This window comes from Echinops telfairi, unplaced genomic scaffold, assembly GCF_000313985.2.
Source record: "Echinops telfairi isolate 266 unplaced genomic scaffold, ASM31398v2 ScPeMD7_7467;HRSCAF=8505_1, whole genome shotgun sequence".
In the NCBI taxonomy this organism is placed as follows: domain Eukaryota; kingdom Metazoa; phylum Chordata; class Mammalia; order Afrosoricida; family Tenrecidae; genus Echinops; species Echinops telfairi.
The window spans coordinates 41,491,378-41,517,824 of record NW_022111368.1 but is presented as its reverse complement, the minus strand read 5'-3'; the positions used below and the strand labels follow the sequence as shown (position 1 = coordinate 41,517,824).

The 26,447-nt window shown below is 54.5% G+C and overlaps 1 protein-coding gene across 2 annotated transcripts; it reads left to right on the top strand.

Annotated features, from left to right (window-relative positions):
- Positions 1 to 420: 420 nt before the first annotated feature.
- CAPG (capping actin protein, gelsolin like) lies at positions 421 to 26,190 on the top strand. 2 transcript variants are annotated; one of them, XM_045283941.1, is made up of 10 exons: positions 421 to 462; positions 20,473 to 20,508; positions 20,639 to 20,811; positions 20,914 to 21,068; positions 21,218 to 21,385; positions 22,515 to 22,664; positions 22,924 to 23,016; positions 23,317 to 23,449; positions 25,299 to 25,387; positions 26,004 to 26,190. In XM_045283941.1, the coding sequence occupies exons 2-10, from the start codon at positions 20,486 to 20,488 to the stop codon at positions 26,067 to 26,069; spliced, it is 1,050 nt and encodes a 349-aa protein (XP_045139876.1). In that variant the 5' UTR covers positions 421 to 462; positions 20,473 to 20,485; the 3' UTR covers positions 26,070 to 26,190. The 2 variants fall into 2 exon arrangements, with proteins under 2 accessions (XP_045139876.1, XP_004713917.1); XM_004713860.2 differs by lacking the exon at positions 421 to 462 and adding an exon at positions 11,592 to 11,673.
- Positions 26,191 to 26,447: the final 257 nt, after the last annotated feature.

The window sequence follows — 26,447 nt, the reverse complement described above, 5'->3', positions numbered from 1 at the left end:
GGTATGCTTAGAGACCCCCTGACCAGTAATGTGAACCCCAACTCCATTACTCAAGGAATTTGGACAGTCTACTTCGAATATCCTTTCCAGAGCTGTTTCTAATTGCTTCTAGATTAAATAGAATATTCCTAAGACATCGCTGGCCTCTACCTAACTACAGATAATACTGATACAGTGTCAAGGCCTTACTTTCTTGGATATCCTACCCATGCTGGGGGGTGGGGTGTACTAGTTTGCCCAGCTCAGGAAGTGTAAAAGCAGAAAATGGGGTTGGAGACAGAGTCCCGTGTATTGCCTGCCACAGTGGTGTCACTGCTCCTGATACAGGTGTAACCCGAGTCCCTGCTCAGGAGCCAGAAATCAGCTGAGAAGAAGCCTCAGGAGAAAGGCTGTCCTGGCCCTGGAGGGTGGATGAAGTGGGGCGCAGCTCACCCCACTGGGCAAGTTCTGCTGGAGGCTAGGGTAAGTCCCTTCTGCAGTACCTGGGGGCCCCTTGGGCAATGAGGAAGTTAGGTCAAGAGCTGCGGCCCAGGCCCCTACCTAGGTGGTGAGCAGAGCACCTGTGAGGCTGTTGAATGAGTGGTTATTGCTCCTGCCGTGCAAGCCTGAGGCCTGGGCGCAGGGCCTGAGGGCGGCCGACTTCGCTCTCTGAACAAGTGAATTTACTCTCAGGACATAGAGGACAGGACGGGGGCCTCTGCTGTCTTCTCCAATCCTGCAGCCCACGGTGGGACCCTAACACGTCGACGTTGCCCTGCCTCAAGGTCTGGGCTGGTCCTCCCTCCTAGGAGGGGTTTTGCTAGAAGAGATGATAAAGGTCATCAGGGTCAGGGAGATGGGAGGTGTACGCTGAGTCCATCCCTGCCACCCCCATCGCTCCACCCCCCACGCCCCGGGCCAGGCAATCGGCCAAGCCACCCGCATCCCCCCTGCAGCATCCCCTTCCTTTGAAGCCTCAGCCTCGTTGGCAGGGAAGGGAAAGCTCTGACAGCGACCCCAGGGCTGTCGTCTGTGTCCAGGGGCGCGGAGGAGGGCTTGAAACCCCTCCTCTAAAGGCGGGCAATCCCCACCCGGCGTCGGGTATTGGGTCTCGCGGGACGAGATCTTGCGGTTGGGTCGACGCACAGCCTTCTGGGATTCGTAGTTTGTACCGGTAAGACCGCATCCCACGCGTGCGCCGAAGTGCGGTTGGCGTCCAAAGCCGCCCCAGGCCCAGTGCCTGCTGGGCTTTGTAGTTCCGGCGACGGCGGGGCCGTGGTCGCTCAACAATATTGGGCAGCGTTCAGGGCCCTGGAACTACCTGATGGTTTTGAAGCGAGGCCCTCAGGGCCGTGCAGGCGCCATTGTGGATCTTCACTTCTCCCTACGGACCGCTGCAGGACCAAAATGCATTTCTCTCTCTGTCTGTCTTTCTATCAACAGTTTTATTGGGACATAATCCATACATGTAAAATGCAATCGTTCAGTCATAAGGATCAGCCTTTCGATGTGCAAATTGAGGCAACAAGAAAGGTGCTGCCTAACCAGGGTCCACTCCTTCCTGGGGCCAAAGGGCCCGCAGGAGGGCTTAGCCTGTTGAGGCCCTTTTAGCTAAGAGTCTGAGGTTTGTGCGACCGCCAAATCATAAGTATGCTGGGCAGTTGTTTGGTTTCTAATAGCAAGAAAAAAATTTAAAGGAACCCTTAAGGAGAAAGAAAAACACTTCCCAGTCCACGCGGGGCACAATTTGCTTCCTTACCGTGTAGGGCTGTCAGATTAAATATTGATTTGTTAAATCAGGCGACTCTACAGAGGGAGCGGGGCTCGGGGAGGCCAATGAAGGGAGGGATCCTAGTCCCCAGATTTGATGTGAGGAGCAAATAAAGGGCTTGTGTGTGTGTACTATTAAATTAAAAAATAAATAATTGCGCTGAGGGAGGTGGGGGACCAGCCCCCACCGCTAATACTCCTATTGCTACTACTCGGATTCATTAATACTACTTCTGGGTTCAGTAATGCACAATTGTACGGTTGAGATATATAAGTATTATATTAAAGTCATCGAGAGCATGAGAGGTAATACAATAATACAGTCAGGCATGATACATAGCAACATTGCTCACCTCAGCCCAGCTTGGTGGTCCTCGTGGAGGGGGCTTAGCCGTCAGAGAAGAAGCCGCTGCTTCGTCCTCCTTAGTCACCTTCTCCAGCCACCCTCGGCCAGCCACCTCTTGGGAGCCGCCTTTCTTGGGAAGCAGCTCTCCTTATTTATTGCTAACCACGTATCATATTACTTTAGGGGGATACATCACAGCATCACAGAGAAGGGCAATACAATTCATCCTTGAACAGGTTTGCTCATTCTGGTGTCTCATACAATAAAGCAGGCAATTACTATCCTGGGAGGCATGCAAGCCCCCTGATAGCAGATAGCAACCTACGTCGTAGAGAGGGGTTGTAACATAGGCAATACAAGCAATAGGAGGGGGATGACCTACGGGTGAATGTGCAATAGTAAGAGGAGGGAATAGGGGGGCATGTGTGGCAAGATAGTAACCTAAGCTTAGTCATCTTAGAGTGGTACCAGGCTTGCCTATGGGCACTGCTTCGAGGGAACAATAACAGAAAGGAATGGGCCCTATTTGGGGTGAGTCAGACTATGCAGTCTGGCTGCTCTAGATGGCTGATGTTAAGGAGAATAACCTCTGACCTATTTTCGCTGCCTCGTGAACAATTATTCTCAAGCTAAGTCTGGCATATATTTTGGGGAGACAACTTAAGAGAAATCCCTCTGTTCCTCACGTGTGTGTGTGTGTGTGTGTGTGTGTGTGTGTGTGTGTTGAACTGTAACATCCATGGCTTGAGTAAGGGGCTGCTGTCCTCAGGATCTGAACTGGAACCACCAAAAGAAATGTTCTGGGCCTTCGGGAGCCTAACTTTAAAAGGAAGGGTTTTGTGATAGAAAGCTAGAGTCACGTGAGATGCACTGTGCGTGGGGTGTGCACTTAAGTACACGGACCCTCCTGTACTGTTTTTTACTGTTTTAAAGGCAGGTTAAAAATAGATCAGGGCTGGCCTTCCCACTCAAAGGTTAAGAGCCCCGTTTTTTTTAGATAGCTTTATTGGGATAGAATTCACATACCATAAACCATCCATTTAAATTATACAGTCAAATAAAAACTAATGTGTGCTGTTCAGTGATTTTTAGTATATGGAGATGTGTAGCCTGTCCCATTTCACGGCCTTTGTGGTAGGTACATAATCTATTGTCAACTTGAGACTTAAAAGTGAAGGGGTGAAGTTTAGCCTGTCAATCAGGTCGCAGCTTGATGACCTCATTGGGAGGTGCAATAGAGATAAATAGCTCACTGGAGGCAGGGCACTCACACACTCCCTGAGAGACATTCCTGTTGATACGCCATATGGCGAAGAGGCTGATGGAGCTGGAGCCCCGGAGCCGAGGAGCCACGTGGAGACTCCTGCCGTGCTGAGATGTTTCCACCACCACTGGACCCTCAAGACTTTCCACCCACTGGCCTGTGATCTTCCTGCATTCGGCGTCATTGCATATGTTGAGTGAGTCTGAAGAGAATTTATAGACTGGTAACAGACATATGGGCTAATATTGGACTTATGGACTTGGACTGGACTAGGCTGAGCTGCTTTCTTAGTGTACAATTGCTCTTTGATATAAAGCTCTTTCTTATACACATGAGTCTCCCTGGATTTGTTTCTCTAGCCTACCTGGACTAACACAACCTCCAAATGAAGCCTGTACCCATTAGCAATTACTTCCCACTGCCCCATTCCTTCCAGCCCCGAAACAATTTTACAAATTTGTCTTCTCTCCCTAAATGTGATGATTCTGGACATGTCATATAAATGGAATCAAACAAGGTGTTGTCTTTTGTGACTGGCTTCTTTCACGTAGCATAAAGTTTTCAGGGTTTGTGTCATAAATATGTATCTCAGCTATTTTTATAGCTTTTGGGAGTCTAAATATAAATATTTGCATATGAAACAAGCTGCTCAGAGGGTGAGCAGGGGCCACTCCTACGTGGCGTTAGCATTCAGGCCGAGGGCCAGGTAGACCTTGAGGCTGCATTGGATCAGGCAGGAGAGAAGAGGCTCTCAGCTCCACCTCAGGAGGCCCAGGTAGAGTGGCTGGACGAGCCATGGAGCCCCCCAGCCATAGAGCCTTGCAAGCACACCGTCTGCCACTAGAGTACATTAACTTGACCTCATTTTGCCTGCTTTCTTGTCAGTCAAACTGCTTCTGGGAATAAGGGCCCGGGGTTGCCTGGCACTGTTCCAGCCAAAGACAGACAGCAGGTCGACCTGAGAAAGTTTAGTCACGCGCAGAGATAGCAAAGGAAATAGGTTTGCTACAAATTACATACCCCCAACCATTTGACAAAAGGAGCCCTGGCAGAATAGTGAGTTACATGTTGGGCTGCGAACCTAAAGGCCGGCAGTTCAAAACCACCAGCCATTCCAAGGGAGAAAGACAATGCTTTCTACTCCCGTTAAAAAAAAACAAAAAAACCCACGTGGGTAGTTTGACTCTGTCTTACAGGGGTGATATGAGTCAGGATGGTTTTTGGAGTATGTGCCAAAAAGCAGTGTGTGCAACGATCACAGGAAACAATACCCCAAACTGTGTGACAAAAACTCTGGAGCCAATGGCCCGTACGTGCATGTTTCCAAGGCCAGACTGCTGCTCCTGCAGCGCTCCACTGCGTATCCCAACGGGGTGCCCCCTGTCCCGCACCTGGCTTCATGTCCTTGCCGACCGCCTTCCTGAATTAGAAGGTTAAGTTAATCCTGCTGATTAACTGATACATTTTTAGATTGTCAACAATTAAGTCTTAAACTATGTTGTATTTCTAGCATCTCAACTAATAGAAGGCTACCTCTTTCCTCCCTCTATCAAAATGAGGACCATCGAGGACCTGCCTTAGTGGAAGACTCGGCAGCTCACCCAAAAGTCAGTGGTTCCAACCCACCAGTCGCTCCGTGGGAGGCCACGGCAGTCCGCTCCCGTGCAGTCACAGCCTCAGGAGCCCTATCCGACTCTGTCATGGGGGTCACTCGCTGTGGGTGAAACAAAGATGATGGCACAGGACAACCAGCTCTCTCAGGGAGACCCCTTGCTGTTGAGTTGATTCTGACTCAAAGCAAGGGCACCGGGCACAGTAGACCTGCCCAGAGGGCTCCCTAGGGCGTCATCTTTGCCACTGGGTTGGCAGGTCTTCTCTCCCCTGGAGAAGCTGAGGTGTTTGAGATTCGCCTTTTGGTGGCAGTTTAACCAGAGAGGACAGTAAGTCCCCAGGTTCAGGCAGCCTGGAATGCTACGTCCTCATTTTGAAAACCAACCGCCTGCCTCCCAACCCCAAGCCAAACCCCTGCTCTAAAGGTGAAGTCCATTCAACGCCTAAATCAGAGTGAGCAAACCAACCTCCACTTGAACGAACTCATCACCCTTCACCTGCAACACATACTGTTGTTCATGATGGAAGATTCTGAGCCTTTATTACACTGAAAAACCTAGCCCACTGCCAGGCACATCAGTTCCAACCTCTAGCAACTCTGACAGGAGCAGACAACCTTTCTCCCACGAGTGGCTGGTCGATTGGAACCATTGACCTTGTGGTTAACAGTCCAAGCTTACCTGGCCGTGCCACCAAAGGTCCCTTTCTTGCACTAAAGTAAGGTTAAATTAGAACCACGTACACCTCTCTGACTGCCCTAAAAGTTTGAAGAAAGGACACATTTGGGAATGGGTCTCCTTGGTACCCCGGAGACTGCCTGTACGTGGGACCATTAACGAGACCACCAGGGCCAGGGTAGCCCCAGGCAGATGCAGACCACACAGCAGTGTCAGCTGTTGCCAAGAACTTACAAGTGGTGTCGAGGACCCTTCCCAACCTTGGCTGTCCTCTGTGTCCATCTGGGGTCAGCTCCTTTGACCAGCGCTCTCCCCACCACTGTAGTGCTCCACCTGTGCTCCTCGCTACCCCGCCCCACCCATTCAAGCTGTTTTCCCTAGGGGTCACCAAGGGACTCCAAGGTGTCACTCTCCATGGGCAGCCAGAAGACAAGCAGAACTGTCTTAGACGAAGAGCAGTCGCATGCTCCTTAGAAATGAGAGTGGAGAGACGTCATCTGCCTTTGAGACCTATTAGCAGGACGGTCCGTCCCCGCAGAAGGGCCTCTTGCTTGGTGAAGCGGATGAAAATGAGGAAGACCTCCCGCGACGTGGATGGACCGTGGCTGCAACCATGGACCAAACATCACACCCATCGTGACGATGGCAATGGGCCGGCGGTGTTTCATTCCCTTGTGCACAACGGTGCTAACAGCCAGCAAGGGGGGCGGGGTGGTGGGGTGGTGGTGGTGGGAGGACATCCAGGTTGCTTCCGAGCACACAGCAGCGATCAAACCCAAGCTTTCTGAACCCTAAACTTTGTGCAGAAAATACCTCAATCTACCCAGCACCTGGCATTCCACAGAGACGGGTGTGATTTAGAAAAACCCATTTTCAGACTGACCAAAAGAAAGAAGAAACAACACAAGCCATTCGGATGGGCTGATAGGTTGTTGAAAACAAAAGATGATGATCTGATCTGTAACACACACACACACACACACACACACACACACACACACACACACACACCCTCACCTAATTCACAGTAAAAAGACTGAAAAATTCCTTTTCAGTCGACTGACTCACAGGTCCACCCCTTTCTTCAATGGACCCCTTTAGGGAATTTTAATGCAGGAACCTTTAGGGATCCTGACAGACCCCTCTCAGCCACCCAAGTGAGGGACCACAAGAGCTCAGCCCAAGCAGTGTCTCACAGCGTCAAAATAGCCCAAAGGGACAGTCTTCGTGAGGCAGGCGGAGCATGGCCGCTGAGCTAGCTGACGCACGCTGAAGTGCTGCCTTGTCCTCTGTCCTCCTCCACGTCGTCCTCGCAGCTGCTGACCTTTCAAGTCCCCGGTGCCCTTCGACTCCAACTCACCGAGGGTCTCCCTCCGCTTCAGCAAACGCACTGTCTGTTCCTTGCCAGGGAATTAGACGCTGCCCTCTTGTGCACTCTCTCTCTCTTTAGCGTTGCAAATTTTTATTATCTTTTTTTTAATAAATCATTTTATTGGGGGCTCTTATAACAAGCCATACGTCGGGGGAGGGGTGGGGGGGTGGAGAGCAGCGGCGGCGGCAGAAAATTAAAAAAAAAACAAAAACAAAAAAACAAAACAAGCCATACGTCATCTACTTGAGTCCTTGCTATCAGCTTCTCCTCCCACCCTCACCCTTGAGACATGATAAATTATTATTACTTACATATCTTGCACCATCAGATATCTTCCATCACCCACTTTCTGTTGTTTGTCCCCTCGGGGGTGGTTATATGTTAATCACTGTGATTGATTCCCCCTTTCTCACCACCCCCTTTTTGTGTGTGTAAAAAAAATGTTTTTAATAATTTTATTGGGGGCTAATACAGCTCTTATCACAACAATCCATATATACATCCATTGTGTCAAGCACATCTGTACATTTGTTGCCCTCATCATTTTCAAAACATTCTCTTGAGCCCTTGTTATCAGCTCCTCATTCCCTCTTTCTCCCACTTGTGCCCCCACTGTGTTAGTCTGGGTAAACTAGGGAAACAAATCCACAGAAACTCATGTATAAGAAAGAGTTTTATATAAAGGGTAAGTGTACATTAAGAAAGCATCCCAACCCAGTGCTGTCCAAACCCCACATCAGCCCATATGTCCAACACCAATTTACAAAGTCCTCCTCCATCTCACAAAACACACGCAGTGACACCAGCTTCAGGAGGAAAGTGGAATCAGTGAGTGTGTAAGCATCTCAGCGCTGGCAGGGGTCTCCACACGGCTGCTCCAGCACCCAGGGCTGCATCGGGGTAGGTCCATGTGGCTTCTCCTCAGGGATGTCTTGCAGGAGGTCAGCCTTGCCAGCTGAAGCAGGGAACTGACTAAGGCAGCTGCACCCTGGTCTGACCATCACAAAGCAAGAGACCCAAGAACTTGGACCAAGAAAGGTGAGGCTCACCGAGCCATTTATCTCTCTGCCCTTCAATTAACCCCACATGTGTTTATCGGCCAGGTTGGCACAATAAACCTTAACTATCTCACCCACCTTCCCCTTACCTTCATGGTAGCGCTACTCCCATTATTGTTCCTGAGGGGTTTACCTGTCCTTGACTCCGTGTGTCGAGAGCTCTTATATGTACCAGTGTAGATGCTCTGGTCTAGCCGGAGAGCCATAAGGATTGCTGATTTTGAGAAGTAGATCTCCCGACCTTTCTTGCTGGTCTTAGTCTGGCAGCTCTGCTGAAACGTGTCCACCCGCTGGCATTTGAAACAGGAGTGGCATTACTTCCAGGATCACAGTAACACACAAGCTACAACAGCATGACAAACCAACAGACGGGAGGTGGTCTCCTAGCCTAGTTCCTGTATTTCACACATGATGAAGTGAAGTCTCAAGGGTGGTTAGGAGCTAGCACAGTGGGGAATTTCAGGACACTTCCAGCCCTGGGGATCAGTCCTACTCTGAGCCTAGGGATGCAGAAGCAGGAAGCTGCCCACGCAGGGGTCTTGCTCTCTCATTTGCTCATTCCTTCGGCCAATTCTTTTCTGAGTGTGTATCATATGCTAGGAGCCTTGACGGTGCAGTGGTTATGCATTGGGCTTCGAACCAGGAGGTCAGTGGTTCAAAACCACCAGTCAGTCACTTCTTGGAACAACGATGGGGCTTTCCGTTCCAGTAGGGTCAGTCTCACACTCACGGGGGCAGTTCTGTCCTGCCCTGTCAGGTCCCTAGAGTTGGAATCGACTTCAGGGCAGTGAGTTTTGGTTTATCACCTGCCGGGCGCTATGCTAGGTGCCGGAATGATAACCTGAATTGATCCTTGGTGAGGGGAACTAACAGTGTGGTGGGAGGGGCCGGCAAGGAATACACGTGTGGTGAGGGAACCTTCTGGCATGGTGGAAGGGTTTAATGTCTCCCTAAGGATGTGGGTTGTTTGTATCTGTTCAGCATGCATGCGTAACATCATCCATCAAAACTCATTGAATTGAGCACTATCAATTTGTGCATTTCATTGTCAATTTTACCTAAAAAACTGTAAGGAAAAGAAGAAAGGTCTGAGAGGACCATGCAGGGTCTGGTCAGAACTTGGTGGCCTGAAGCAGGCCAGGGGCTGACGAGGTTGCCCTGGGTACAAGCTCACCCTGGTCAATTAGCTGTCGCTGACGTTTCCCCAAAGGGGTGGAAGGCCCAGACGGCCCAGGGGCCTCGCTGTCCAGAGCTCCTGAAGAGCACTGAGGAGGGAGTGGGGTCAAGTCCATTTTCTCTGCCACTGAGCCAACTCTGCCTCATCAGCCCAACAGGACAGAGTAGCATGTCCCTGTGGGCTTCTGAGACCGTGAGCCTTGACGGAAGCAGAAAGCCTCGTCTTTCTCCCGAGTTCCACTTCACAGGGGGGACACCGAGGCTGAGTGGAGCTGATCGGAGGAGAGGCGGGCAAGTGGAGGGAGGCTGGCTTCTAAGGACTCCTCAGCAGGGTGGAGTCGTATGGTGCTGTCCCGGGACCAAGTGGAAGAGCTGGAGTTTGAATTGCTCCCCACACCCCATCAATGGGCCTTGGAGGAACTCGTGGGAGGTTGAGACCCTTGATGTTTGTGGAGTTGGTTTCTGACCCATAGGGACCCTAACGTACAGCTGAACAAAGCTCTGTCTGATCCTGTGCCGCCATCCTCGCGAGCCTGCGGTGGCAGCCACTGTGTCCAACTCATCCCCTCAAGAACTGCTCACTGACCCGGAGCCCCGGCCGACCCCTAGCGAGCCTGCAGGACAGGGCAGAACTGCCCCTGCGCGTCTCTGAGCCTCTAACTCTGGACGGAAGTAAAAGCCCCGTCTTTCTTCCTCTCGGAGCAGCTAGTGGTCTGAAACCACCAGACTGGTGTTTCCGCCAGCAGCTCAGGGCTGAGCCATTGTCACCAGGACCCCTCCATTGCATCAGGGCCTCTTCCCCTTTGTCATGCCTCGCTGCTTTACCAACGTCGCAGTGGCCTCCCCAGAAAGGGAGAAGGCCTCTCACGCTGTCATGTCCCGTCCTGGTCCTGCTGCTGCTTGTCAACTTCCTTGAGCCCAGGCAACAGGGCAGACCATTTGCCATCCCTTCCAGCGGGGCAGGCCGAGGTGCTGGGACAGCCTGGGTCCCAGGGCAGACTCCGGCCGGCTGTCTTCCTCTGAGTAAAAGGAAGAGAGGAGGTGTCACAGGCCAAGCACCGGCTTTGAAGCCAGGCCGGCCTGGGTGAGAACCTGCTTCTTTCTCCTCCTGCGAGTTACTGATCCTCTGAGCCACGATTCCCTGAGCCTTCTTCACCGGCGCCCGCTCCGCGAGCATAATGTTGAGCGCTCTCTGGATGGGACGCGATGACAACTTTGATCATGGTCACGAGCTCTTTGGACGTGTTATCGGGAGAGACTCATCCCGGGGCATGACATCAGGCGTGGTACATGGAGGGGCAGTGAAAGAGAGTTAGCCCCTCAACCTGATGAGCGGACGGCCGCTGCCACAACAGTGTAACTGCAGTGGTGAGGCTGGCGCGGGACCGACCCGACGGTGTTTCTGTCTGTCGTACAAGGATCCCTGAGTTGGAAGCCCTCGTGGCACCTAAGGACAACTGTTGGCTAGGAGCCCTGGTGGTACAGTAGGTTGTGTGTGAGGCCGCCAACTCCAAGACCAAGAGTTGGAGACCACCAGCCCTCACAGGGGCAGTCCTACGTCCCACGGGGTCGCTCTGAGTCAGCACTCACTTGGTGGCACCAAGGTTGAGCTTTGTGAACGGTTGGTTGCTCGTGGTCCCGGGCCACAGACAGCATGGCTGAAGCCAACCCGGTCCAAACCCGCTGCTATGGAGCGGCCTTTTCACTCGTCCAATTTCCAAGGCTGCACATCTTTGCAGACTGCCTCATCTTTCTCCTCGGGGGTGACTGGTGGATTTGAACAGCCAGCCTCTCCATTTCCTAGCTCAGCCTTGTAACCCCTGTACAGACCACCGGGGGCCCCAATGACTGGGACCGGGTTCTAGAAACTGAGTAGGATGTAAACACTGAAATCCTCGTGACGTTTTCGAGCAAGTGTGTCTGTTAGGAGCTTCCGAACTTCCAGCTCCACTTCTGTGGCGCTGGCTCTCCCAGGCAGGGTGGATTGCTAGGGCCCTGCTCAGGGGCACCGCTCCCGCCGCCCACCCCCTCCCCCCGCCGGCCCCTCCCTCTGACTCACCCACATCCTCTCCAGGCTGGGGCTGGGCTGGAAAGGGCGCTCGCTCGCAGGCAAGTAGCATTAGGGAGTCAGATAGCCGGGGTGGGGGTAGGGACACCTGGGCTCCCCCTGTGGGGTTGGGTGGGTGCGGCTGACCAGGTGATGCCCCCTCAGGGTGCGCCCTTCCCCTCCCACACGGCGGCTTGTGTCTAATCGTGTCTCCTCATTTCCAGCAAACAGGGAAGGGAGAGGGCGGTCCGGGGCGGGTCTGGGCGGGTCTCGCCCACAGCAGGAAAAGAAAAGTTTCATTTTACTCCTTTTGGGACAAATCATCCTGCTGAGGGAGACCAGAGGGGAAAGGAAACGGAGGGGAAAGGAAAATGTGAGTCTTTGTCTAAAAAAAGAAAAACAATCAAGTTTTAGAGTCTTGTTATCAGATAACGTCTTTAGATTTGCTCATTGAGTTCCGAAGTTGTTTAAATCTCGTACCTGCTCTTTTGTTTCACTGTTAATACGTAGACACCACACCCTGCCCCGCCTGCTGTGGAGGTGGGTGGGTGGGGAAGGTGGGCCTTTCATCTAGTGAGCCTCCAAGCTGAGTGTGGGCAACAGTGATTCCCATTCATCTTTGTCCTCTGGTCGGGAACCTGAGAGCCACCCTGGCCCGAAGGCAGATTTGTGGTTTAACTTTCCATCTTCCTGTTGCTACCTTAGGAGCTGGGGGAGGGGCTGACGGACTGCAGCCCCCCAGTGAAGGCTCTCTGCTGGGGTGAATGGCAAACATCAGGGAAGAGAAAGGGGGCCGTGTTTAAGGGGCATTGACTGTTGCGTGAGTGCCACCCTACTGTTTGCACCCTGGGTGACCCGGGGAACGGCTTCTACAGGGTTCTCTTGGCTCGCGGTCTTTCGAGAAGCAGGTCGGCTCCCTCGTGCCGCCCCGTGGGTTTGAACCGCTGCTTTTCCAGTTAGCCTAACCTAACCCACCGCCATGCCATCGACGGACTCAGAGTGAACTGTGGGACCCAGCAGGCCTGCTCCCCAGGGCTGCCCAGGCTGCAGACCTTTCCTGGGGCAGCAGAAAAGGTTCCTTTTCCTCCTGAGACGGGGCTGGCAGGGGCCAGTGGCTGACCCTGCAGCCCACCGTGCCACCGGGGCTCAGCCAAGTTCTTCCCTGTCCTGCAGGCTCGCGGGCCGTGAGTCGGATTCGAGGGCAGTGAGTTGGGTTTGCTGTTTAGGACTCACCACAGAGCCCCAGGCGTCCTCCCTCCTCTTGGTGCCCGAGTGACAGATTGGGCTCAGGGAGGCTCCGTGAAGAAGTTAAGTCTGAGGAAGCAAGCACAGCTCATAAGAGACCAAACTTCTCATCGGGTCCCACCCCACTGAGATCTGCCCAACCTCTGGACCCCGAGGAGACCAAGCCCTGTGGGATGTGCACCCAGATCCCCGTGTTTTGAAGGCGGGCAGTTCGGCTGAGGGGGCCCTGGACTGCCAGCCGTATTCTCGTCACAGCCTCTTTGCTGTGGTTCAGAAGTGTTAACACATGGTTGGATTGCGTTGCTACGGGAAACATTCATACAGTGATTACTATCTCACACACACACACCTTGTCCAGTCAAACAAGGGGGGTTCGGTTTGGCGGTTGGCTAGTTGGTAAGGTTCATTCCGGAGCTTGCTTCACTTCCCCAAACTGGCCCCTGGATGGAGCCGCGACTTTGAGCAATCTAAAAGCAGCCCGTGGACCTAGACCTGGGTCCGGGGAGGCCTGTGTCCGGGGCTCGAGGCCAGGGTCCCGGGTAGCGGAGCCACGTCCATGTGGTAGTTATAACTGGCCGCCTCCCTTCTCCTGGTGCCTCCCTCATTTGGCCCCCTGCTTCCTGAGCCACCAAGGACCAGTCACCCGGCTCTCCACTCGATAGGTTGAGGCTGATGTGGGCTGGCCAGGCGGATGGCTCCAGGTGGAATCAGAGCCACACTTTCATCACTGGGGCCAAGCCTGTGTGCCAGCAAACCGCTGGACCCGCATGGCGGCTGGCATAAGGTAGAGCTTTGATTCAGAGCCCAGACTGCATGCCCGGCCCTGCGCCACCCTAGCTGCTGCTCTGTGGGGGCCCTTGTCTCGGCACTGTGCCAATCTGGTGTAGGGGAGGAACATCAAAGGTGGTTTCCGGGGGTCTCACCAAGTCTTGAAAAAGAGTCAAACGTAACCATCTGGAGGAAGGAGGAAAGTGGTGACCCCACCCAGGAAATGTGACCAGCCCAGTGGCTGCCGGGCTGTGCAGACGTGCTTTCCTGAGGCTGGTGAGTGGGGACACGGCCAGGCCCACCTTGTTGGTCCAGACAGGGCTCAGAGCCAGTGGGCCTGTCCTAGACTCCAAAGACCCTCCACCCCTAACTCTGGGGGACATCGCCTCAGCAGGGCTGGGAACCCAGCCCAGGGGTGGGGCAGCCCTGGAGGTATTAGAGGCAAGCGAGAAACCAGGGTGGAGCTAGGTGGGGCGGCAGGAGCACTTGAAAGCCAAGGAGGAGGAAGAAAAGGGGTGCATGGTGAAAGCAGGGAGGGCCCTGAGGGAGCAGTGACCTGGGGAGGGGGCCAGCGCCTGCGGCGGGGGCTTTCTTGGGTGGCAGGCAAGACCTGGGTGTCAGGGTCTGGAAACACAGCCACTTGTGGCCGGAGTGGTGTTTCTCAGCCCAAAGCCCTGCAGACTTGGCTTTGGTGCTCATCCTGTGCTGGTGCGGCTGGAGAGGGCTGTGCTCAGGTGGGGCCGGCCGAGCCACCTGGAGTCACACACTCAGGTTTAGGTGAGTGTTTTGCCCGTCTCGGGGGTCAGAGGGAGGTGGAGGTGGAGTGCAGTGTAGGGTTGGAGTTCTCTGGGCCTCGGGCCTCGGAGTCGGTAAACCCCGTGTCTAGCCAGGGCACCTGAGAATGTCCAGCAGGGGGGCTTCCGCATAGTTTCCAGGGTAGGGTCTCCTGTTGACACCAACTCCCATCCTTCTGGGGGCAAACCAGGACTGTGGGGTGAAGGGACCTGGTGGAGGTCCTGGAATCTGAGGGCAGAAATATGGCTGGCTGGTCACAGGCTGGCTGCATTCTATATTTCTAGAGCTATTACCACAGCAATGACACACACCCCGTCCGGCCTTTCCCCAGCCCCCTAGCTTGTGTGCTGATTTCTAGAGGGGAGGCGGAGATGGCCAGGCAGCAGAGCACGCATTTCCTCCTCCCCACAGTCTGCGCGCTCCTGGCGCAGGACCTTGGGGCCTGTGCCAGCCTGTTGGGATCTTGTGCTCTCCCCCTGGGCCCCGCCTGCTGGAGCCCACAAGAACTCCCCGGGCTTTCCTCCAGCCCACTACGTCACCTAGCCTTCTCCTCCTTTCTTGGAGCACCTGCAGGGTGCCGGCCCCGGATGAGGTCCCAGCCAGGGCCTCCAACACTCTACAAAGAACTCACGGCCCTGCAGTCCACGCCGACTCGAGCGGCCTCTAGGACAGGGTAGAACTGCCCTGTGAGTTCCAGAGAGTGGAACTCCTGATGGGTTGTGCCCACATCCCAGAGGAACGAAATGCAGTCCCAAGTCCAGGCTGGCCCACGACCCCCCCCCCACCAAGTGTAAAAGGAGCCCTGGTGGCATCGAGCTTACACATGGGGGGGGGGGGGGGGGGGGGGGCTGTGAATCTGAAAATCAGCAGTTCGAAACCACCAGCCACTCTGGGGGAGAGCGACTAGGGGCTCAGGGGCGCAGGGGTGGTTCTTCTCAGTCTGATGAGTCAGAATTGACTCAGTGCGGCAGTGTGTGCTGAGTTATAGAACGGCTGCCATGCGTGCGATGGGTAAGTTCCTACCACCAGAGGTGTGCAAGGGATGCTCACAAGGGATATTTCTGCCCCTTGTGTGTGTGGATATGTGTCGGGGGATGGATGCAGAACAGGACTAGAGAAATGGTAAGCCTGCTGTCGTCTGGACAATTCCTGTTCCCGGTGACCCCACGTGTGCACCGTGGAACTGAGCTTCAGGGGATTTTCTGGGCTGTGATCTTTACAGGTGCAAATCACCCGCCTTTCGTCCCTGGTACCAGCCTTTCAGTTAGTGGTCACACACCGCCTAGTCCCCAGCACAGACCTCGTGTCAGCTTGAATAGACTCCCTGGGGGTGTCTTATCAGGTGGCTCCCTGCCTGAGGCGCTGACAGTCCAGCTGAGACAGGAATCCATGGTTCTGACTGTGAGCAGAACCAAGGTGTGTTCTCCCAGGTCAGGGGGCGGGGGGGGGGGTGTCTCTCCTGGAAGGCGGAGCACCCTGGACAGCTGGGGCTTACTGCCGGTCTGGAGGGCTGGTGGGGCTTGGAGGAGCATGCAGTGAGTGGCGGGGCCACTGAGGAAGCTGGCAGGGCAATGGCCTTGAATAGAGGGGCCGGGATGGGGAAAACAGAATGAAACGCTGAGTCAGGATGGGCCCTGCCCCTGGAGGGCCTGGCACAGAGAGGGGCAGCAGAGAATCAGCCCTGCAGTAGTTGTCCACATGGGCATTGGGCCCCTTCGAAGACTCCTTTGTGCAGGCAAGCATGAGACTCTCCGCCAGTACCGCCATCACCTGGACCAGATGGTCCACTCCAGACCTGTCGAGGCAGAGTCTGCAGGGCCCGGCTTGGGCACGGCTGTTGGCAGGGTCCCGGGGACAGCCCATAGCCTCCGCAGGCAGGCAGGTGGGATACCTTGCTTTGAGTTCTGACCTGAGCCCTCGTTTCAGGGCTCACACCAAATAGTAAGGCCGACCAACCGGTTCTCTTGCTGGCTCCATCTCTTCCTGGCCCTGGGCCTTTTGGGCTGGTTACTGCACCACTTCAGACCTGAGTGAGTCACCGGCCGGGCTGCTGCCCACAGGGGATGTGGCCACAGCATGTGACATTCTGTGGGATGGAGGAACATGAACAAGTCCCTCTTCAGCTCTCCGGGTTCACTACTCTCCTACTCCCCGCCCGCCCCCTCCGGTGTAGTGCCAACAAATGCCTGCCCTGCTGTTTACTAGCAGGGATGGAACGTCACCGGTCATGGGCTCGGAGCTTTGCGGCTACCTCTCCCTCTTGGTTTCCTGCTCTTGGTCAGTTTTCTCCTCTCTGGGATCCCGGAGTCTGAGCAGAACTGCCCCCAGGGGCTTTCCTCCCCAGTCATCTTCACCGGAGCACATCACTAGCTCCTGCTCTGGAAGAGGGGCTGGGTGGGTTTGAACTGCCAACCTTTGTGATAGTAACCAAGTGTTTGACTCTTGCTCTACCAGCCCGCCTTCCCACTCAGATGCAGCACTCGGCTCCCCTACCCCCAAAACAAGTACCAAACCACGGCCTTCAAGTCGATTCCAACTCCAAACTGCTGGTTCTTTCCTCCCCTACACTCCCCCCCCTGCCTCCCCAGACCCTAGGGAGCGTGTCCTGGAGCCCATTTGCCTCTTCACTGCAAATCCCCAGCCCCTGGAATCGTAGGGCACCACTTGCTCATGTGTGGTCTCTGCAGTTTAAGCCATACAAAAACAAAAAACCCCACGGTGACAGACATGTAAAAGTGAGCAAGGCTTCAGCTATTATTTTCTGAACTTAAAAACCAAAAAACAAACAAAAAAATTACCTTCATTAATTTTTTTCCTGTATGACTTTTGCTCAGTGGAACTGGGCCTGCGGAGGGGACAGCTCATGTCAGGGTGCGGGTGAAGATCCCAGGAAGGGAGTTCACAATTAAAGGAGCCATCAGTATAGTCTGAGCCGTAAGGGGTGGGGGTGGGGGTTGCTTTTGTTTTTCAAATTTTAAAATTTGAAAAAATTTTACTTTTAACTAGTACTTCATCTTGAGGCTGTCACTAAAGGTTACCACCACCCACCCCATCTGTCTTGCAGAAGGGCCACTAGGGTGAATATTACAAAGTGGATAGCCGGTCGGGAAAGATTGGAACTCACATTAACTCCTAAAGAACAGCTTCCTTTAAGCTATGGTAAAAAATGTTAAGTTAAAAAAGAAGAAAAGGAAGGTGGGGAAGCCACTGAAGGTTCAGAATGAACACAATCCTCACATTTCATCAAATACATTTAATCCCCGTGGGGTGTAACCAACGGAAAGAGGACGACTGCATGACAAAGGTCCCACTGCAGCCCCTGGACACACCAGGTTCCAAGCCCACCTCCCACAGTGGGAAACCGGAAATCAGGAAGGCGGTGTATTGGGGCAAGCTCTAAGGAGTCTGGAAGGCCAAGGCTCCCATGCAGGAAACCTTCACGTTTGTGGGTGGAAGATTCATCCTACTCACATTCCCCTAAGTAACAGTTGTTCCCCACGATGCCCCCCAACAATAATGCCAAATCTAAGGTGCTGTTGGCAAACACCTGGTCACTGACTAGCCACTTGGAGATCAACTGCTTGCAGCTTATCTCTCTGAAGGTTATCAGCCATCTAAGGCAATCAGACCCTATAGTCTGTCCCACCCTAAGTAGGGCCCACTCCCTTCTGATGAGGACAATGCATTGTTCCCCTGAAGACACCTGAAGTCAAGCCGACTCAGAGGACCAAGGTTAGGCTGCCATCTTGATTCTAAAGCCCATCCTACTTGTTACATGTGTGCCTTCCTGTCCCATGTAGACCTCTACTGCCTCCCCTTCCTATTGCGTGTGTGCCCCTAGCTCGTCCCCCTCCTGTTATGCGTAGGACCCCTGTACAACCCCGTCCTGTTACATATGCGGTTACCTGTCATGAGGGGGCTTGCACGCCCCTAGAGTACAGATAAGCCTGGGTTGGAAATATATTCTCTCTCTGCACGGACCCGGCTCATGAAGTCATGACTGCGAGGGTGAGCACTTGCGTGCTTTATCTTTTCTGACGTCTCTTTCATTTTACCCCTCAATTACACAGCCACCCCTTGGTCCCATTCGATTGTGGGGGCTGGTACTCCACACCACACCCCAGTGCTTCCAACTCAACTATTCCCCAGCCTGTTGGGCCTGCTGGCGAAGGCACCCATGGAGCTTCCCCTTAATCCCGTCTTTGTTGTTCGGCGGGCTTCAGCTGGTAAACTGAGGCCAGCTGAGGTCTGCCTGGTCATCAATAAAACCAGACAGCTGGCTGAGACCTCGTGTGTGAGGGGCTGTTGGGCGTCACTCTCTTCGGATGCTCCTCAGACATGTTACAGACTTCCCTGCGTCCACTCACAGACTCCGCCTCAGCCCTGCCTCCCGGCCCCTCAGTTTGACAGGCTGCACTCGCAACACGATAGGAGACCTGGTGCCAGACTCTCACTGCAGCCTCTGCCGGCATCCTCGCCCCCAAGAGCTGCAATGCTGCCAACAGCCAGACCCCTTGCAAGGCGTTTTGGTAGATGGAGCCGTGGTGATGCAGTGGTTAAGTGTTCAACTGGTAACTCAAAAGGTTGGTGGTTCAAACCCACTCAATGGCTCGGTGGCAGAAAGAGCTAGCAGTCGCTACCGCAAAGACTGTAGGAGACCCTATGCAGCTGGTCTACCATGTCGTGTGGGGGCAGTTGAAACGGACTTGGCAGCACCCAACAACAACAACAACAACAACACACGTTCATGAAGCAATAGAACGAAAAGATAATGCGAGTTTTCCACGAACTTTTTGAAATTTCATTGGGAGCTGTGTACTTCCACAAACCCTAAGGAGCAGTTCTCCTGGGTCCCACCGGGTCCTTCTGGTGGACACCGACTTGATAGCCGTAGGTGTTTGGGATTGATGTTCACGCGAAATATCAGTCTTTCAGTTCCTTCTGTTTCCCTGGTTTGGGTTGTCCACAGTGCAAGGGCCACAGTCAAGACACAGTGCTGGCAGCGGAGGCTGGACTGGATAGTGTTCCTTCCTCTTCTACCTTTTGGAAGGGCCTGTTAGACTAGGTAGAAGGTCTTCCTTATGTTTTTAGTAGAATTTGGTAGAAGTTGTCTTGGGTTTGGGTTTGGGTTTGGGTGTGCAGGAATGGTGAGGAGGGAAGGAGTTGAACGACAAATTCAAATTCTTTGATAGATACAGGACTATAGAGGTAATTGTTGCTTCTTGAGTGAGCTTTCATAGTTTGTATCTGTCCAACCATTTGTCCCTTTCATCCAACTTGTCCACCATATTGGCTAGCATATTCCCTTTATCCTCTCAATATCCATAGAATTGATGTATAGAACCTGTAATAATGTTCTTGCGCTGACTCCTGAATTCAAAATTTATGTCTTCTTTCTTCTTCGTTTAATCAGTGTGTGTAGGGATTTCTTAACTTTGATTTTTCTCTATTATTTTTTATTTCTATTTATTAACCTCTGTTGTTCTTATTTTCATTATTTCTTTTCTTCTAACTACTTTGAATTTACTTTGCTTTTCATTTTCCTAGCTAGGTTTCTTTCTCTCTCTCTCTTTGTTTGATAGTAGAAGCTTGTAAAGCATTGATTGCAGACTTTTCTAATGCAAGTGGTTCAGGAGCCCCAGAAGTGTCGTGGGTTACACGTTGGGACGCGAACCACAAGGCCCACGGTTCAAATTCCCCAGCCTCTCTGTAGGTGAACAATGAGGCTGCCTGCTCTCATAGAAATGTACAGCTTCAGAAATCCAGGGACAAGTCCACTCTGTGCTGTCGGATGGACTCGAGGGCAGGGGTTTGGTCTTTTCAGAAGTGGTGACTGCTGAGGGAGATGGGTTCCAGCCTTGGGCAATGCTCAGGGTTAGGGATCTGGGAGCAGAAGGGGAGCATGTCTGTGAGGTCTGGGGGGTGGGGGGGGCAACAGCCCAGGGGTTAGAGGCCTGGGTTCGGCTAGTCACTTCCTGGCTTTGTGGCTGTGTGAGTTTGCATTTAGACTCTCTGGCCTGTACTTTCTTTGCCTGTGTGCTGGAGCTAGTGAGGGGGATCCCCTCCGGGCTCCCAGAGCTGAACCGGTGGATGCATAGGAAAGCACGTGGTCACTTGGAGAGAACTGTTGTGGTGTAGTGGTAATGAGTTGGGCGGCTAACTGCAAGGTTAGCCGTTCGAAAGCACTAACCTCTCTGGGAGAGAAAGAGGGGCTTTCTACTCACAGCGTCGGCATCGACTCGATGGCAGGGAGGTTTCTGGTTTATTTTCTTTTGCGCCACCTGGAAGGGTCTTCTCATCAAACCAGTGCAAGCGGTGGTTGCTGTGACCTCTGTAAAGCATGTCCCTCCTTCTGCCCCCTCAGATCCAGAAGCGACATGTACACACCCATCTCTCAGAGGTAAGCTATGTGCCCCCCCTCCTTCAGCCCTTCTTCCTCACCTCCCAGGGCTGCCCCTCCCCACTGACCCAGCCCCAGGCCTTCCCGGGCCCAGGGCCCTGACCGATGCCAGCTCTCTCCCCTCCTGTAGCGGCTCCCCGTTCCCGGCCTCTGTGAAGAACCCCGGCCTGCACATCTGGCGGGTGGAGAAGCTGAAGCCGGTGCCCGTCGCCCCTGAGAACCAGGGCATCTTCTTCTCAGGAGACTCCTACCTGGTCCTGCACAATGGCCCAGAAGAACTCTCTCACCTGCACCTGTGGATAGGTAGGGGCGCTGAGATGGTAGGCAGCATGGCCTGGGCAGGGGCTGGAGCCAGCGTGGGTCTCACGGGCCTGCCCTTGCCACCTCCCCGCTTATCTGTCCCAGGTCAGCAGTCATCTCGGGATGAGCAGGGGGCCTGCGCGGTGCTGGCCGTCCACCTCAACACCCTGCTCGGGGAGCGGCCCGTGCAGCACCGGGAAGTGCAGGGCAATGAGTCTGACCTCTTCATGAGCTACTTCCCACGGGGCCTCAAGTACCAGGTCAGTGTGCACCCCCCTGCCACCTCTATCCTGGGGCTCCCCCTTCCAGCTGGTCCCCACAATGCAGAAGGCCTAAGCACCCTCCGGGCCAGGTCCCCACCTCTCCACCAGTCTCCTCAGCCCACTCAGGCCGGCTCTCTGGGCTGCAGGAAGGCGGTGTGGAGTCTGCATTTCACAAGACCTCCCCCGGGGGCGCCCCAGCTGCCATCAAGAAACTCTACCAGGTGAAGGGGAAGAAGAACATCCGGGCCACTGAGCGGGCGCTGAGCTGGGCCAGCTTCAACACTGGGGACTGCTTCATCCTGGACCTGGGCCAGGTGGGTCGGCAGGGCTGCACTGAGCATCCTGCGCTAGCACCAGCCTTTTCAATGAAAGGAAGGGCAGGGAAGCGGGGAGCTGTCAGTCTGTTCCAGGTTGGACCACTTCAGCCATTAGCAGATACCCCTTTGTTCTGAGGACAGAAAGCGGCCTCCCTCTCCCTGACTTCTTGCTGTTGCCTCCAACACGAGAGCTTATTCTCACCTCTCCCCGGGTTAGCTGCCCGCCAAACCAGTCATTAAGCTGCCTACCCTGTGGCTTCATCGTGCCCTCTCTCAGGTTGCCCTGGCACCACAGTCCTGGACAGAAAAGTCTCAGAGGTTCACTGGGAGTGGTGTGTGGTGTGTCTGTCCCCTGCCTTAGCCCATGGCAGGGTGGGAGGAGGGCTGTATAGGAAGGAGGCAGTGGGCATGTGCTACAGAAGCACGGAGACAGAGACCCTCCAGTCAGAGCCCAGGAAGGCACCCTTTACCTAGACTTCCCAGAAGAGCGCCGCGCAGACAAAGGGAACCGGCGATATATCGTGACAAGTCTAGTTTCACTGGGACCCTGGGTGGGAACAAGAGCCACGCCACGCCTGGCATAGAAAACGGTGGAGGACAATGACGAGACCCACGTCCGGAGGAGGTTGCGTGTTTGTCTGAGGAGCTTGGACAGCATCTTGTGCTACTGAAGATTCTGGGACAAGATCAACCCAGGAGAGGGTTATAAGGTAGATGAGAAGGTTTGAAAGGGAGGCGGTGAGATAATCTTGCTCACTCGAGGCATCTGCCTGGCCACCGGTATGGAAAGGGGTGTGAGGTAGGGACTCGAAGATGGCCTTCACCCATGACCTCTTTCAATACATATTTGCACCTCTATAGGAGCCAGGCACCGCCCTAGCACTGAACCCACGGGAACACAAACATTGTGCCCCAGTGAAGCGTACTTCCCAGTCAGAGGAGACAGGATCAAGAAGTACAATACAAGGCAGTACATGCTGCAGAGGGAGGCGGGAGCTCTGACCAAGCCCGCTTGGTGGACAGCTCTTCTAGGCAGGGAGAGAGAGCTAAGGGCCCTTCCCCACAGGCTGCCACAGGCAGGGGCTCTGACCCGCCCCTCCCCCCCCCCCCCCCCTGCTTCCTTCAGACCATCCTCGCCTGGTGCGGTGGCAAGTCCAACATCCTGGAGCGCAACAAGGCGAGGGACTTGGCCCTGGCCATTCGGGACAGCGAGCGCCAGGGCAAGGCCCACGTGGAGATCGTCCCTGATGGGGAGGAGCCCGAGGAGATGCTGCAGGTGGAGGGCATGTGGAGATGGGGCAGGGGCTCTGCTGGGAAATGGTGATCATCTGGAGGGGGAGGGGCGAGGCACACCTGAGGGTGGCCGTGCAGGGTGATGGGGATGGTGTGGGGGATGGATGAAGGCGCTCTGGGTAGTGTCCCTGTGCAAGACGGTTTGTGTCCGCAGAGGCAGTGGCCCCAGGCAGGGAGGGTTGAAAGGGCCTGAGACCAGTGCTCCGGCGTCCCTGTAAACCCACCCCACCTTGTCCCTGCAGGTCCTGGGCCCCAAGCCCGCGCTGAAGGAGGGGAACCCTGAGGAAGACCTCACAGCCGACCAGACAAACGCCCAGGCCGCCGCTCTGTATAAGGTGGGAGCGCCTGGGGGGTGGGGGTGGGGGCACCCACTGGGGGCGGAAGTGAGACCTGAAAGCAGAGGGAGAGTCAGCTGGGGACCCAGCGAGGTCGATCCAGGGCAGCTGGCAGGCCCTCCTCAGAAAGAAAACCCCACTTCACTTCTGCCAGTTCTTGGCAAGCGGAGGCTGAAGCCAACGCGGAGCTGCGTTTAGTTCGCACTGTCCCTCTTATGTGGGGAGTGACGGCCAGGCCCCACTGCCCCCTGGGCTGAGCTATGTTCAGGGAGATATCCAGTGGTACCCCTTCTCCCCCAGGTCTCAGATGCCACTGGGCAGATGAACCTGACCAAGGTGGCTGACTCAAGCCCCTTCCCCCACAAGCTGCTCCTAGCTGACGACTGCTTCGTGCTGGACAACGGGCTCTGCGGCAAGATCTACATCTGGAAGGGTAACTGCGACCTGCCTCCTGCCGGGGGCTCTGCTGTGGCTCAGCAGGCGTCCCTCTGGGAGAGATGGCTCCTGGCTGAGGCCTTAAGCCCTAGTGGGTGGTGCTGAAACTTCGGAGTATAGGAAACTTCAGAATCCCAGCCCCAGGCCTGCTAACCGCTCCCCTCCCCTCCTCCTCACCCCGCCCCAAGAGATGCCAATTCAGATTCACTCCGGGCAGGGTGGGGCCTGAGAATTGACGTTTTTAATGAGTCAGTATGGAGGTTGTGTCTTGGTGATAAGGTCCCACGTGATGTGCTGAGATGCTGGTCCCAGGAGACCCCCCCCTGTCAGGCCCATTTTCTAGAGAAGTGTAGATCTTTGGAGCTTCTGGAAGCCCTGGCCGTGGAAAGCGATCATGAGGCATGATAATATGAGATACATTTTAGATACGTGAGACATGACTGTGTGTAGTGGAACCTGTCAGACTCGATCTCCCAAACGATACGATCAGCTGGAGGCAGGCCAGGAGCAGCCTGTTCTGCTGGTGGACAGCAGACGTGGAGGCCATGCTCAGAGGCCCCGACTGTGCCCTTTCCCACCCGTCGTCTCTCCCTGAGCATGTCCGCGCCCCTGCACAGACCGCCAAGTCTGGAAAGAGAGCTCCTCACCCACCGTCTCCAGCATCTTTGCCGTATTGGCATTTGCTCAGTACATAGATTTGGAGAGACATTCCCGGCCTGCGTCAGGGAGCGGGTGCAGCAGGCTGTTTAACTGCCCAGCGAGTGGCACCGTCGCTGTGTGCCACTGAGGGGCTGCAAACTCACAGCAGCGCCTCGTGGCAGCCCTGAAGTGCCCCACAGCTGCTGTGAGGTGGTCCTCTAGACACGGCCAGGTCCTCCCTCCCGGGAGCAGCTGAGCGACTGCAAGTCACCGCTGCTGGGTCAGCAGTGTCACTTTGTGGATGACCAGAGCTCGTACGTAGTTAGCGCAGGACAAGCAGCAGACGTGTCCGAGCAGCAGGCGGTGTTGCCAGCGGTCTGCGTGCGGACGAGATGGAAGAGGGACCCACTCCTGCTTTTCCCACGGAACCGATGCCAGGCACGGAGGGATTCCCAGACCACTCCCCCAGGAGTGAACATCACCCCCTCCAGCGACGAACCCACATGGAAAAAGAAGCAGGGAGCTTGGGATGCAGAGACAGGGCGGCCAGTCAGTTCTTAGAGGACAGCGATGTCGCATCGATCCCAGATCCCTCACAGTTAGCAGGGGCTTTTAAGCTTGGCTGTGGAGCCACCTTCATTCACAGCGTTCTTTAGATGGAAAGCTGCCTTAAAAGTAGGGCACAGGGTGTAGTGCAGGGATGAGTGGAGCATTGCGTGGACGCGGCTGGTGGAAGCTTTAGGTAGCCTAACTCTTAGGTGGGAGAATGATGAGGGTTTCTACTTCCACAAAGGGTTACAGTCTCAGAAAGCCACGGGGCGGTTCAGTCCTGCCCTATCGGGTTGCTGGGTCGGAATCGCAATGAGTGTGTGCACACGTTCTGGCCTCAGGAGGTAAACTTGGCTCCCTAAGAAAGTGCCTTTGCCCTGTTTCACTTTACAAGAGGCTTGGAGAAAAAAAAAAAAAAAAAAGGCTTGGAAAGAGCACAACGGACAGACTCCGGAGGCACCCTGTCCGACTGGAGGCGCCCCTGGCCCGGGAGCTTGATGCCAGGGAGAACAGGCACTCCACTCCCTGTGCATCCCCAGAGCCCGGCTGGGGCCCCAAAGTCACTGGCTGTTCCCTGGAGCCCCTTGAGTTTCCCCCAGAAGAATGGGATGGGAGCTAGAGATGCGTGCCCTTTAGAATATGCCCTTCCCGTACTGCAGGGCGAAAGGCTAATGAGAAGGAGCGGCAGGCGGCCTTCCGTGTGGCAGAGGACTTCATCTCCCGCATGCAGTACGCGCCCAGCACTCAGGTGAGCACGCGACCTGGCCAGGGACACGCGTCAGCCCTCCTCCCAGGCCGCCCAGAAGGCAGCCCTTCTCCATCTCAGAAGTGAAGGAGGCCTGTTCTTTTCTTTCCTTTTTTAATTTTTTTTCTTTCCTTTTTTAAAAAAAAGATTTTATTGGGGGCTCTTACAGCTCTTTTAACAATCCATCCATCCATTGTTTCAAGCACATTTGTACATACGTACTGTATGTTGCCACCATCCTTTTCTAAACATTTACTTGAGACGTGTTATTTTCTAAGAGGAGTTGGGCAGCAGCCCTTGGCGAGAGTTGGACACGTCTCTGGACAGTGAGTGCGTGGTCCTCTCGGCGCTATTGTCCCTGGCTGGTTCTGCCCCTTCTAGCCCCAGCAAGGTGGGCTGACAAGTTATTCCCAGAGGTGCTGGTAAGACTCATGTGTAATTGGTGGCACTGTCAGACTGTGCACCCAAGCCTTTGAGGCACCCTGTTGTCTTTGTCTTAGCCCGCATCTTGGCTTATCAGTGGGAATGGCTCTGGTCTAGATCAAGCAGTAGCCATGGCTCTGACATCCCTGCCCTCCCCAGTAGAGGCAGAGTGACCCTACCCTGACTGTCCCTGCAGGTGGAGATTCTGCCTCAGGGCCGGGAGAGTCCTATCTTCAAGCAATTCTTCAAGGACTGGAAGTGAGGCCCGAGGCTCCCTGTCCCGACTCTCCTGCCTGAGCACCTGCCGCCTGTGTCCCCCTCTGGCGCTTGGTCCATGCAGATGCGTGCCCCCTGTGGATGTTCAATAAAGGAAGCAAACGCTTTTCCTGGCTCTCTGCCTGCACTGCATCTACCTCACCACACACCAAATCATACCATTCCTTACCACACCACATCAAATCATACCATACATTACCATACCACACCAAATCATGCCATACCAAGTACTACCACACCACATTAAGCTTACTTTAGTTGAGTCGATTCTGACTCACGGCGATCCCCATGTGTTACAGGTACAACTACACCATAGGGTTTTCAGAAACGACATCAGGCCATTCTTTCATGGCACCCCCGGGAG